This window comes from Heloderma suspectum, chromosome 2 (assembly GCF_057233095.1).
Source record: "Heloderma suspectum isolate Gila_16-S chromosome 2, 16-S_ref, whole genome shotgun sequence".
NCBI lineage: Eukaryota > Metazoa > Chordata > Lepidosauria > Squamata > Helodermatidae > Heloderma > Heloderma suspectum.
The window spans coordinates 62,369,027-62,381,975 of record NC_139459.1 but is presented as its reverse complement, the minus strand read 5'-3'; the positions used below and the strand labels follow the sequence as shown (position 1 = coordinate 62,381,975).

The following is a 12,949-nucleotide window of genomic DNA, read 5'->3' as shown; positions in this document are numbered from 1 at the left end:
TATACTTTCTCCACTCTCCATTTTGAAAGAAGTCCTGAGCTAATTTTATTGTTACATGAGGTTGAATGCCTAATGCAGCCTTTCCCGACCTGGTGCCTTCCACACTACAACTCCCATTCCCGCCAGCATGACCATTGGTTATGTTAGCTGGGGATGGTGAGAGTTGTGGTCCCACACATTCAGAGGGTACCAGGTTGGGGAAAGCTGGCCTACTCCATTTAATACTATTAAGAGGGCACTGAATATGAGAGAAAAAGGGTCTGCTCTTTTTGTGTGTGGATTTGGTGAACTGGTATCCCATCTCAAATTACAGGTTTTCCTCTCATACAGTATGCTAGCATTTTTATATTTGCTAGGTAATTGTTGTCATGTGGACTCTGAGTGATGGTCTTTCCCATATGTTTTGAATAATAGGCTTATGAGTATGCACCTATTCTTGTGGCACCCTTCTAATCAAAATTTATTATTGAGGACTAATTTCAGTTCGCTGGATAGTGGTTCCCTTTCAGTTAATTCATTTGTGCCCTGAATCTGAGTATTGTACAACTGTGTAGTGGTGTTGATGGGGAGGATTCTGGAGACTGGAAAGGCAAAAGGTGTCATTTTCTCTTTTCCTTTTTCTTGAAGCATCCCTTACAGTGCAGGGAAGGGGATTTCTTAACCTCACGGCTCACATTCCCCAACCCTAATTCCATCCTAATCCTCTGGATATTTACTACAATCTGTTAGAGGCTAGAGCAGGCTGATTCCCTCTTCTTCCTCCTGCCTCCCCAGTTTTCTTTTTCCCGTCAGCTCACACCTCAACATACAGTACCACCTGAAAGCTCATAGATCCTTGTCACGCAATTTTTGGGGTTAATTTTTTTCTTTTAATTTATAAAAGTATACATACACAGTCCCCCAAAATATGTAGAAGCCACTACCTTATTTTTGGATGACCTTCTTTTGTTCCAAATTGATATGTCTCAACCATAAGTTTGCTATTAGGGGGAATGATATGAGAAATGATTAACTAGCAAATTGTTATGCACAATCAGACATCACAAAAGAATTTAAAGCTTTTATCTCTGGCCTATAAATAAGTGTCTTCTTTTAGGGCTTATCTTATACCTGAAGAGTATGATGATATTGACATTATAAACCCTATGGTTTTTATAGTGCTCAAAATGGACATGTGCAAAAATAATCTGTTTTCATGATGAGTGTTGCATTCCCCATATTTAAAAGTGTTGTAGACTATGGTTTGTTGGAATAATAATTTATATTTTATTACAATTGTGGGAGTGAATCCTCTGATGCAGATTGACTGATCAGGTGTGATGGGAAGGAATGGTCATGAATATTCTGTCAATGTATAGAAACTCCATATAATGTACCCTGAGCAGTCCATCATAGTGCAGCTGGGAGTAAGAAGGTTCCAACAGATGGGAAAGCAATGGAAACTTCTAAACCAAACGAGTTACTATGTTAATTCTTAGGGTGGAATCTCTATGACCCATCTAGTTCAAAGAAAATTGGATGTTGGCTAAGCAATGAAAGACCAGACTAGACACACGTAGTTTGATGTTGTGATTCTTGTTTTAAACTAAATTGTGTGTGTGTTTGTGGGGTGTCTGATTAGGATCAGGACCACAGTGCAGAATAAGAATATTAAATCCTTGCCATAGTCCCAATTGTGATTGGGACCCGACCCCCCCCCCCCGCAGCTTCTGCTTAATTGTGCAATGCGAAAGTGGGTTTTTAATGCAATGTGTAGTTTGACCAAAAGTTGGCTTACCAAAGAAACATTTTGCTTTTCATTTTATACTCTTCCTTATCCTTTTATTTTCATTGCATTAGCAATCAGTTATTGTAGTACTTTGTATTACTATAAAGTCACCTTATGGATTTTTTTGTATTTTTGTATTTTGAAATTAAAAGGTGAGGTACAAATGTTCTTCGTAAATAAAGAGTAACTAGAGTCAACAACCAGCTGTAACTGAGAAGAATGCAAGCAATACATTGTTCTTGATTAAGAAATATAATCACAAGGGAAGTAAGATTTGGAAGAGTAAATTCACTGTGTTTGCAAAGATTGTGTACAGAGTGATATTTTTGTCTGGTATATTGCATTTGTTTTATGTAGTCATATTCTGGGTTCACAAAAGTGAAATGACAATTTGAGAGGCGGCTAGAGAACTTTTTCTTAATAATACACCAAACTGAGGAGGGTTTTTAATATATTTTAACTGTAGATCAAAGCATTGCAGATGGTCAGTTACATGCCATTACCTAACAGCTTGAAAATGGGTCTGTGTTGGCATTGCCTGCTAACTAAAGTCACATACCAGCTAAATTGGATGGGGAGGATAATAAGCATGTTTCTCCCCCCACCCCCAACAATCTATGTGTTCTTTTTTTCAAGAGAAAAGCAGTCCTGGAGAACAGGGTGCTGTTTTGTTTCACTGTTCTAGTTTTTTTTATCTCTCTTTCCCCATCAATGTATGGACACCAATTTTAATATGAATGTAGGAGTTCCACTTGTGACCTTTTGAGATGCAGAAAGAGAAATAGCAGCGCAGGACCAGGTGTTCTTCTTCCATCTTTGAGATAATATTACTAAAAAACCCTGTGTTTTGTTTCAGTGACCTAGAGGCTAGGGCTAGTTCACCAGTGTTGCAGGTTTGAGCTGTCTATGCTAGTCAAGAATCAGCTGATTTCCCGGGATGTCTGTCCATCTGGAAGCAGTTCAGATAGGCTGCAGAAGCTGCCATCCCCTGGGCTCAGCTTGATCTTCTTAGCTCAGGAAGAAGATCAGGTATAGGTGACTAGAGAGAGATGGAGGGAGAATGGCAAGCTTGTAGAAACAATTGGCATCTGACAGCTTCCCAATATAGTATTTCACCAATTTTTGGTGAAGCTAGACTCCGGGGAAGCTAGACTCCAGGGAGAGCATGGAGCACCCTTAATGGAGGTAACCACTTCCATGTGATTGAGGGCTTCCCTGTGGATCACAGCTGGAGAGAGAGCCTCTTTCTCATCTTTTCCTCCTCAGAAGCATGGAAATAAGAGGCAGAATACCTAGCACTAAATCTTAAGGGGTGATACCCCTTACAGTAAGATGATAGAGAAAGGGGGAAAATAGTTTCTAATATATATTGTAATGAACAACATCACAACGTCATGTAATGAAACCATAAACGTAGTATCTATGTAGGATGTACACATCATAGGGTCACAATATCCAGTAGAATGTGAACATTTTGATATACCGTCAACCTGGTCGCTTGAATACAGATAATGCATGGAATCTTTATCATAAAATTAATATTAGAGTTCTTTAAAAGGCAAAAGGTACAGAATACCAATGACTGTGCAGGTAGAGCACATACCATGATGGTTGAGAGTATGGAAGCTACTTACAATCACTATAAAAATTGTGAGACCATTTGTTTGATAAGAGGTTAGCTGCTGGTGGTCTCTGCCAGTGTCCTACGTTGGCATAGAAGTCCAAGTGAAGAGTCCTTCATTGGTCATTTGTAAGTTTTGGCTATTTATGTATGCACTTTCTTCAAATAATCATTCCGGTTTGGAAGCAAATTACAAAGGTATTATTTGCTTGTGATTTAGCTTAATCAGGATTCTCTCTGCACCTGAAGTTTCAGACCCAGAGCATACGTCTGTCGGACCTTCACAAAAAAGCTCAGCTATGGAGAGGAATAGTCAGTATCACTTTGATTGAAGGTCGTGAACTCAAAGCCATGGATCCCAATGGGCTCAGTGATCCCTATGTGAAATTCCGGCTGGGACATCAGAAGTACAAGAGTAAGGTAACTTCTTTGAACTGTTTTCTGAAGTGGTGGTGGTTTATTAATATACCCCTTAGCATTTGTGTGTTAAATCGAGTCATTGTTCTCTTATGTTCTTCAGACTGTCAAAATGAAGTTTGAACAGTCAGGGGCACAGTAGAGATACTTGACTTAATTGTTTTATGCCTTCCCCCTTCCCTGTCTTTTGATAATAATGTGTATGATTTCATTCATTTCAAAATATGTAAGCCAGCCCTATTTTTGGGAGCCAGCCTGCTCATCCTTCAAAGTGGGGCCCTGGACAACCTCCCCAAAGCCCTACCCTACACCACTGTCCACACCCCAGGGTTTTTTTAACGTCTAATGGGAGTTTTGATTTTTGTCTAAACAGCAAACACTTCCTCCCTTATTGAGTATTGCATACTTCTGTTGAAACTCCCGTGAGCTTCAGAAGTAGTTTGCCAAAGGTACGGTGCTGCAGTTTGACAACTATGTCCCAGAGCCCCACTGAGCATATGGACCTAGCTGTATGGTTCTTTGGACTGTGAACTAGTGTCTAAAAGAAACATCTGTATCTGAGAAATATTAGCCAGGCTCCAAAATACTACTTTAGGTATGTCCAAGACCTTAGCATGCCCAGTGGAATTTCTGAGCTTTTCTTTGTCTATACAGGAAATTTCTATCCCATTTCACTTCTATTGCTTTTGAATGTATCCTCAATTTCAAAATTGGTTTGCGGTTAGGGTTTCCCTGTATGTCTCTATCCGCATGGGGTTTTTTTGTTAGTGTTGTATACTGCTTTCAGTGTACTTTTTAGGAAAAAAAAGCCTCTCAAACATAGCAAGCTCTCTTATATCAAGTCGGACCATTGGTCCAACTAGCTCAGTATTGTATACTCTGCAGTGACTGGTACAGACATTCCAGGGTTTCAGACAGGAGACTTTCCTAGTCCTACCTGGAGTTGCTACAGATTGAATGTGGGCCCTTCTGCATGCAAAGCATGTGATCTACCACTGAGCTATGGCCCTTCACCTGCCTTGGGTTGATGCTAGTTAACATTAGGTTGCTCTCTAATAAAACAATATTCTACGACTTAGTCTTGGAGGAGAAGGCCAACCTGCCTCTTCTTTATTGCTGATACCTGGCTGATTCCTATCCTGGCACAGTTGCCCCACTTGAGTAGAGTCTCAGCATAGGAAGGGTAGGTGGAGAGCTGGAGCTATGATCCACAAATTCCACCTTACTGGTATTAGGTCTGGCAAGCTGCCTTTATCAGGTAGGGGTTTGTGTGTGCATTGGGTATTGGGAATTCCATCGGTGTACTGCCCCCTGCACTGACCAACAGATTCCCTAGCTAAGCTTGCAGAGGAATTCTTGATATTAGTTTTTGAGATTCCCAGCCCTAACAGTGATGGTAGACTTCAAAATCCATGGCAAGCTCCTCTTGTTAAGAGTACTTCTAGGCTTCATGGTTACTGTGATAACCATTCAACTGTCCAAATGTATCGTTGTCCCTTCAAATTGGACTACTGAAAATGGGCTCTATGTGGAGCTTTCATTGAAGATGGCCCAGAAACTTCAGCTGATACAGAACACTACCTGTCAATGGATGTGGGTCAGTAGGAACATGTTATAGCTGTTCTGAAACATCTACAGTATTTACCAGTTTGCTTCTTGATCAATTGAAGATGCTGGCCTTAGTCTTTAAAGCCCTACCTGTTCTGTGCCCTGACTATCTCAGGAAGGACCTCCCCCCACTCAGCACCCCTGTGTTTAAGGTCTGCCATTGAGGTCGTGCTTTAGATTCCATTCTGGTCAGATTGTCCTCTGGCTGGAGCAGGGCCTCTTTTATAGTGGCCCTAGAATTTCATACTGTGCTTCCTGGGAATTTGGTTTGTGTTATTTATTTACCTCTTGAAAGCATGAAGACATTCTTCATGAGGCTTTGTGAATTAGATAGAGGATATTCCTACTTTTGTTTTTATGTAACTTGTATTCCTGTTTTTAGAAATGATTTATTTTCTTGTAAAAGTGCCTTTTGCTGACAGGACACTTACAAATATCACAAATAAACCTTGTGCTGGCGAAAGGAAATCAATTTTCATAAAACGTTTAACCTATGTTCTGCATACAAAAAAAATAACACTTGGGGTTGGCTGGGGAATGTTTCTAACATTCTAAACATGAATATAATGCCTTTGAAAAGAAACGAGCTAGAAACTCAATATGGGAGCAATCCTAGGACTGCTAGACAGTGTCTAGACAGCCATAGGATTTTTCAGTTCCCAGAACCAGCGCTCCCTGCCCCCTCACCTGCTGTCTTGTAGGCAGCGCAGTTCTTCGCCATCTCTGCACTTGTGAACACAGCGCAGACCTGATGAAAAGCCTTTTCATCTGGCATTTCCAGGGGCAGGGAGGGGAGAAGACTACAGAAGCGTCATTACAACACTTCCTATGCACTGTGCTGCCTCCACGACTCCCACTCTGAAGTCCCCAGCTAAACAGTCAAAATTGGCTGTCCAGCTGCAAATGCAGAGTAGCCGGAGGGCAGAGGAGAGAATCCCCTCCATGCGCCGCCTGCCCTGCATTGGATAGTTGGCCGCCTCCGAGTTCAGAGGCAGCCAACTATCCCGCTAGGATCGTGCCCTAAATCAGTTTTCTTCCGTATGCATATGGTAAAAAGAAAGCAAAGGTACAGAACTTGTAAATGCTATAAATGATCATTATATTCTGTTACAATTTTCATATAGCTTTGTTGTATTTCTATCACTAAGAATGTGAATTTCTTCTAGAGGATTTTAGTTTACCTAAGAGAACATTTTAGGAAACATGAGAAATTGATAAAATACTTTGCTATCAAGAACAGGATGCCATGGTTTGTCTTGAGTGCACCTTAGTTCCTAAATAAACATTTAAAAATGACTTCTGGAGCCATTTATTGTTTGCAGAACTCTTTCTTAGCAGCATCAAAATATTCCAGGAGGTACAAGGCTTCACAGCTTAACAGCTTTCTTAACGTTTTTCAGATTATGCAAAAAACTTTGAATCCTCAGTGGAGGGAACAATTTGACTTGCATCTCTATGAGGAACGAGGTGGAATTATTGATATTACAGTGTGGGACAAAGATGCTGGCAAAAAGGATGACTTCATTGGCAGGTTTGTCTAATTATAAACAACGTATGTTCTAGGAATGAGGTCTGAATAAGAGAAGATGTAGTTCTCAATTATTTCAAGTAAGTTCTTGCTGTTTAAAAAGGGGGAGGGAGATCTAGAAATTGCCTGTGGTTGACTATCTTCAGCTTTATATAGGAAAATAATTTTTCTTGACCAATAGGTGGCAGATTATGCCAACCGAAACATGTCCCTTTTCAAAGTTGTGTTACAAAAGAATCAAGATGCAGGAAGTTCCATTGGCAACATTTGGAATGGGAAGGCTAACCAATGATTGGCTATAACTTATAATAAAACATTTTGTGATTATTAGTGTGGGGGTGTGTGGGGGTGTGTGGGTGTAAAACTGTTTGATGTGGCCAGGCCACTCTTTTTGTCAATGAGAACAGCCTGGATGAGCACATTTCAAGAGACTGATATACATCTGAGCAGAAGTGTTCCTAGGTTCTTAAAAGATCCGAGGCACAGGCCCATAACAAAAATTTGCACATATATATATATATCCGAGTCTAAGCGCACATCTAATGTGTGTGTGTGTCGGGGGTGTGTGCATGCGATGTGTTCACGTGTGTGTATAGATTACATACATATATACATAAGAAGTGTGCACTGACCCCCCACCCCACTTCAACTCAGACCCCAATTCAGCATTTTGGAAAACATCCCACTTCTGCTCAGGCCAATTTGTAGTCAGACCACTTCAGCTCAGTACCAAACCTGAGTCAAGGTTTGGAAAAATGAGTCTTCTTTATGCTTCCTGTTGACTACCATGGGAAATTAGTAAAAAAATATGTAACTTTTTTCTCTTGGTCAAAACTGGATGGTAATTTCAGGCATAGTAGCCCCCTAGATGGCCTGCCCAATGTCAGAAAAATAGGTGCAGGGTTTATATTTTTATTGTCTTTAAAGGGAACTGCCAATAACATTTTTATTACTTAGAAGAAGTGGTTACAAATTTCAGGATTCATTGCCGCATCAGCAGAGATCATGTCAGCCAAGTTTCAGAATGATAGCCACAAGGGTTTTTGTGCAAGCGTGGCCTTGACATTTTGAGGTGTCCAAAAGAGGACATACTCATCTCCCTATGTTCCTTGTGGACCAATGTTCTGAAAATTACAGAGAGCCTAGAGTTGTCCCTAAGTAAGAAACCAGCAAAGTTTCAGAAGGACAGGTGCAGCAGTTCACGTGGAAGGGGAGTTCTCCAATTTGGAGGAGGGAGTGATTTGCTTTCCCTTCTATTCACCCCTTCCTCAACAGTTTTTGGATAAATTTGTATGAAAATGCACAGGTCTTTAGAGGTGTCCCCCAGGCAAGTAACCTGCAAAGTTTCTGAGGGATATACATAGATTCAAATTTAGAATTACTAGAATTTATTTATATTTCACCAATGTTAGCAGCAGGGAAACATGGGTGGGAAGGTGCTATTGCGCTCATGTCCTGCTTGTTGGTTTCCCATGGGCATCTGGTTGGCCACTGTGTGAACAGAATGCTGGGCTAGATGGACCTTGGTCTAGTGCACCATGGTTGTTCTTATGTTCTTAAATAGAGAGTGCCTCTGAGCATGTGCAGAATGTTTTTCTTTCACCACTGAGCACTTACATTCCCCCCTACCAATTCTTTTCCCCTCCATGCAACCATCCCTCCTCATCCTACCATCCTCCAGCAACTCTGCATCAGAACAGATGTCTTGTTTTGTGCAACTCCTCTCTACCTCCTCCTTGTTATGCACAAGCTTCCTCCCCATAACTTGTATCTTCCTCCCCATAACTTCATTTGTGCCGAGACTTCACCAGGATTCAGCCAAAGAGTCTGTTTTCAAAACTAGGGCTAAGTTATGGAGAAACTCTGAGCATGTACTAAGTGCCTTTCCCTCACCACTGAAGCTACAGTTCATGCAACCCCCCCCAAACCCACAAATGACAAAACATGCATAGGACTGAGCTGAAAGGGTAGTCAATTCATTAGACGGAATTGGGTAGGCACTGTATTAAGCTTGCAGTACCATGCTCACAACTCAGGACTTATTTCTGAGTAAACAGGCAGAACATCAAGGTGCAAACCTAAAGTAACTTGTGCTGGAATCCTGTGCACACTTTCCTGAGGGTAAGCCTCATTAAACATAATGGGACTTCTCAGTAGGCATTGTCTACATAGGATTGCATAAATTAGCAATATGTATCTCCCCTCCACTAAAAAAAACCCCCAAACTCCTGTTTTTTAAATTAACGCTTTCTGTTCATAGGAACATAGGAAGCTGCCTTATACTGAGTCAGACCCTGGGTCCATCTAGTGCAGAATTGTTGACACTGACTGGCAGCAGCAGCTCTCCAAAGTTTCAGGCAGGATTCTTTCCTAGCCCTACCTGGAGATGCTGGGGATTGAAGCTGGGACCTTCCGCATGCCAAGCATGTGCTCTGCCACTGAGCTACAGCCCTTCCTATTGCTGGATAATGGCAACTGACCAAAAAAAACAGCCTCAGATTTGTTTCTCAGTGACCATGTGAACCCACTCTTCTCAAAGACTTGAGTGAGGAGAAGGAGAAAAACCAACCATCTTGTCTGTATAAAGTCAAATACAGTTCAGAACTTCTCTTGCCTGCCAAAGAGAATTCTCTTTAAGAATTGCCCAAAATATGCTCTGGGTGGAACAAAGAAGAGAGAGAGAGAGAGAGGAAGGAAGGGAAGGGAAGGGAAGGGAAGGGAAGGGAGAACAGGGGAGGGGAGGGGAGGGGAGGGGAGGGGACAAGAAAAGAAGAATGGTGATTGGAAATGTGCGTGGGAATGGGGGGTAGAATGAATTCCCTAAGCCAAGTGGCTCCTTTCAGAGAGGTAGTACTTCAGAGGAATTTAAGAGGTTGTGGAGGGTTTGTAAGGATTGCACGTACTTATATTAACTTTATGAGGTGAGGTGGCTGAGGGCTTTTTCTAGCTTTTAAAAAAACTGTATAACCTATTTAAAAGCCCAAGCAGTTTCTCGATCATGATGCCACATAGTCCTAACCCTCCCTTTGGAATAATTTGAGTCCTACAGCTATTTAGGAGAAATTGAAGTGGAGGGGGAGAAAGAAGTTTGTGGAGGCTGATTGGATCCTTTGCTGTACTGAAGCTACTAAACTTATGCAGAAGCCAAAGTTTCCAGTTTGGGGCGGTAAAATCAGATACTGTGTGAAATACCAGTATCTCACATGGAGCTCTTTCTTCCGTCCCTTCTCCCTCTTCAAAATTTCATTGCAGGCAAGTTCCCAATAGTGGGCATGTAAGAGCAGAAAAGAAAAGTAGGAGGAAAGAGGTTTTTTGAACCTCAAAAAAACAACAACCCTACACCAGAGATTAGGGATAGTGACCTTCTAATGTTCACTTTAAACACTTTCTGATTAGGATCTCTAATCAGTGATTAGAGATCCTAATCAGACTTTGCTTTTAGACTTTTACTCATGGCTAGCACAAAAGCCACTGGACCTAACTGTCTGAAATTTGGTAGGTTCAGTCAGCTCCATAGGGCTTGCTAGGTCTCCAAATTCCATGAATTTATGTGGAAGCAAAAAAAAAAATATAGCTCTTTACTTTGACAGATTTTCTTAGAAAAAGCAAATTTTACCTGTGATTAGCACAAAACCCACTGGACCTAACTGCCTGAAATTTGGCATATTTACTCAGCTGGTTGGGGACTACCAAGCCTCCAGATTTCATGTATCTATCATACAAACCAAAAAGTTATGGCCGTTTTTGTTTTCCAATGCAAGTCAATGGGAAAATTAAAAAAAAAAGGCAATTAGGACAGCTCAAAAGATCCAGAGCACAGCTCAAAAAAGATCCGGGGCCCACGCCCAGGTGGGCCTCTTATAATGATGCCCCTGCATCTGAGTAACTATTCTCAAAAGAGTTTTAATTACGGTTGAGTGGTAAATCCTTCCTGTTTGAATCTGTTGAAGATCTTTAGAAAAATGGGATTCATGACAGTCAGATTCAATTATTCAGGTAGACCACTAATTGCAGACTGGTTATGTGTGTTTGTGTGTGTATATACACACACACACACACACAGACACACACACACACTTTCAGTAATTGCCCACATTTGGATGTAACTCCAAGCCATCATTTATGTTAACCATGCTTTGTTGAACAAGCTAGGATCTGGCTTGCAGACAAGAAAACATGGTTTGTTTCCCTCTGCCTTCTCTGCAACTTCCTGGCTGCTGTCTATCAACCTGTTCATCAACCAGTTTTTTCCACTGTGAATAATGTAAAAGTAGTGTCTATTTTTATATTCATATTAAACTCTGACTATTTTGAAGGAAAAACTCGAGCATAAAAAGTAGGTTGAAATGTATTTATTTTTTCTTGTGGGGGCAGTAGCTTTTAATGATTGAAACTATTTTAAAAGCTGCGAGTTGGCGTTTCATCTTGCAAAATTCATTTTGTGGGATTTATATGTATAGTTAAAGCCCTGGAACTTCCTGACTGTTCTTTGCCATGAACTTAATTTTCATGCAGTAGATAAGGTCAGACTTGGCTGCTCATTATTTATTGGGGAATAGCTTTTTGCTGTTCTTCTAATGGTGTTTCTTCCTGGGCATGTTGAATTCTCAGGTGTTTTGCTGGCTGCTTTGCTATCCACCACCTCATGCCATTTATTGTTAGTATTCCTGTAGTCTCTTAAGAGCTTCAGAGAGGATCTCCATTCCCATGGAACTACAGTAGTGAGAAAGGCACCTCCTTCAGGCCAGCAGCTCCTCCTCACTTACGCTATTTTGCTACTGCAGTTGTAATGGACCCAGTGGAGCTGGAGAGGCTCTGGCCTGTATTGCACAAATGCCCTATTGTGGCATTTGTACACTATGGTAATTGCAGGATGAAAGTATCAGAACCACTGGCTGCTGCAGAGCTGCAAGGAGCGCCAGGTCCTAGCTCAAGCACAAGGGAATGGATTTTGCTGGAATGGAGTCCGTACCTCACACCTTATGCATTCCAAAGCAGAGCACTAGGCCACAGAATGAGGTTGTTGAATATATTCCACTGTTCATAATATACTAAAAAGAGGCTGAAAACTAATTTAGATATCCAGTAGAATTGAGCAATGCTTTTCCTGGATTTTACTATAATAGGCTTTGTGTGAAGGCTGCATATTTGAATGGGCCCCAGGAAGGTGGGTGGGTGGGGATTTCCCTAGACATTAAAAAAAGCATGTCAGGGAGAAGGGTAGATGGAGCCCTTTTCCCTGATATGCTGCTTTTATGTATGTAAGGTGGTCCTCTCTCCCTCCCTCCCTCTCTCTCAGTCTCTCTCTGCCTGCATCTGCATCTAGACATACAAGGTCTGCCTGAAGTTGTACAGAGAGGTTAATCTACAATATAGTTTCCCAACTGATGTTTGGGACCTGCACCATCATCTAAAAATGACAAGATACATCCTGTAAATGTTATCTGAAGCTTTGTTACCCTGCCTGGGATATTTGCAGGGTGGCGGGGGGAGGGGGCTCTTACTGTGGCAGCCATCCTCTCCTCTCCTCTCCCCTCCCCTTTCTTTTACTTTTAAAGAAAATGATACCTTCATGTTGCCACTGTTTATTTATTTATTAAATTTATTAATCGCCCATCTGGCTGGTCACCCAGCCATTTTAAACTGCTATAGGCTATGATTTAAATAGTATTTTAAAAAAGGGGGAAAACTTGCTATCTTAGTATTTTGGGGTGGACATCTGTTTTATTATTGTCACTAGTTTTTATTAATTCTGATGGTTATTGTTGTAGGAGTTGAATCAATTTGGCACCCTAAGCAGATATCTAAATGATGTACTCCAGCCTTTTATATTTTTGAAACTGTTTTATCTCTTTTCTGGCAAGTGTAATTAGCTATGGTTAATGAGAGCATTGGCTCACATCCATAGCATTCTGGTAGTTTTACCCTGAGCTTGGTATCTTGCCAGTACAACTAACTATTCTTGATTAAGCATCAGAGAAGGAACGGAGGATGCCAGCGCCATTGT

General features: G+C 41.2%; 1 protein-coding gene across 12 annotated transcripts in view; it reads left to right on the top strand.

The window, feature by feature from the left end:
• MCTP1 (multiple C2 and transmembrane domain containing 1) overlaps positions 1–12,949 on the top strand; it is a 273,863-nt gene that overhangs the window by 98,147 nt on the left and 162,767 nt on the right. For all 12 annotated transcript variants that reach the window (XR_014787670.1, XR_014787671.1, XR_014787672.1 and 9 more), the window contains 2 exons: positions 3,639–3,809; positions 6,815–6,945. Coding sequence is in view for 9 of the 12 variants with exons in the window: in XM_084833774.1 (XP_084689900.1) it covers positions 3,639–3,809; positions 6,815–6,945 (302 nt within the window). In the remaining 3 variants the exon portion in view is untranslated. The remainder of the gene's footprint in view (positions 1–3,638; positions 3,810–6,814; positions 6,946–12,949) is intronic.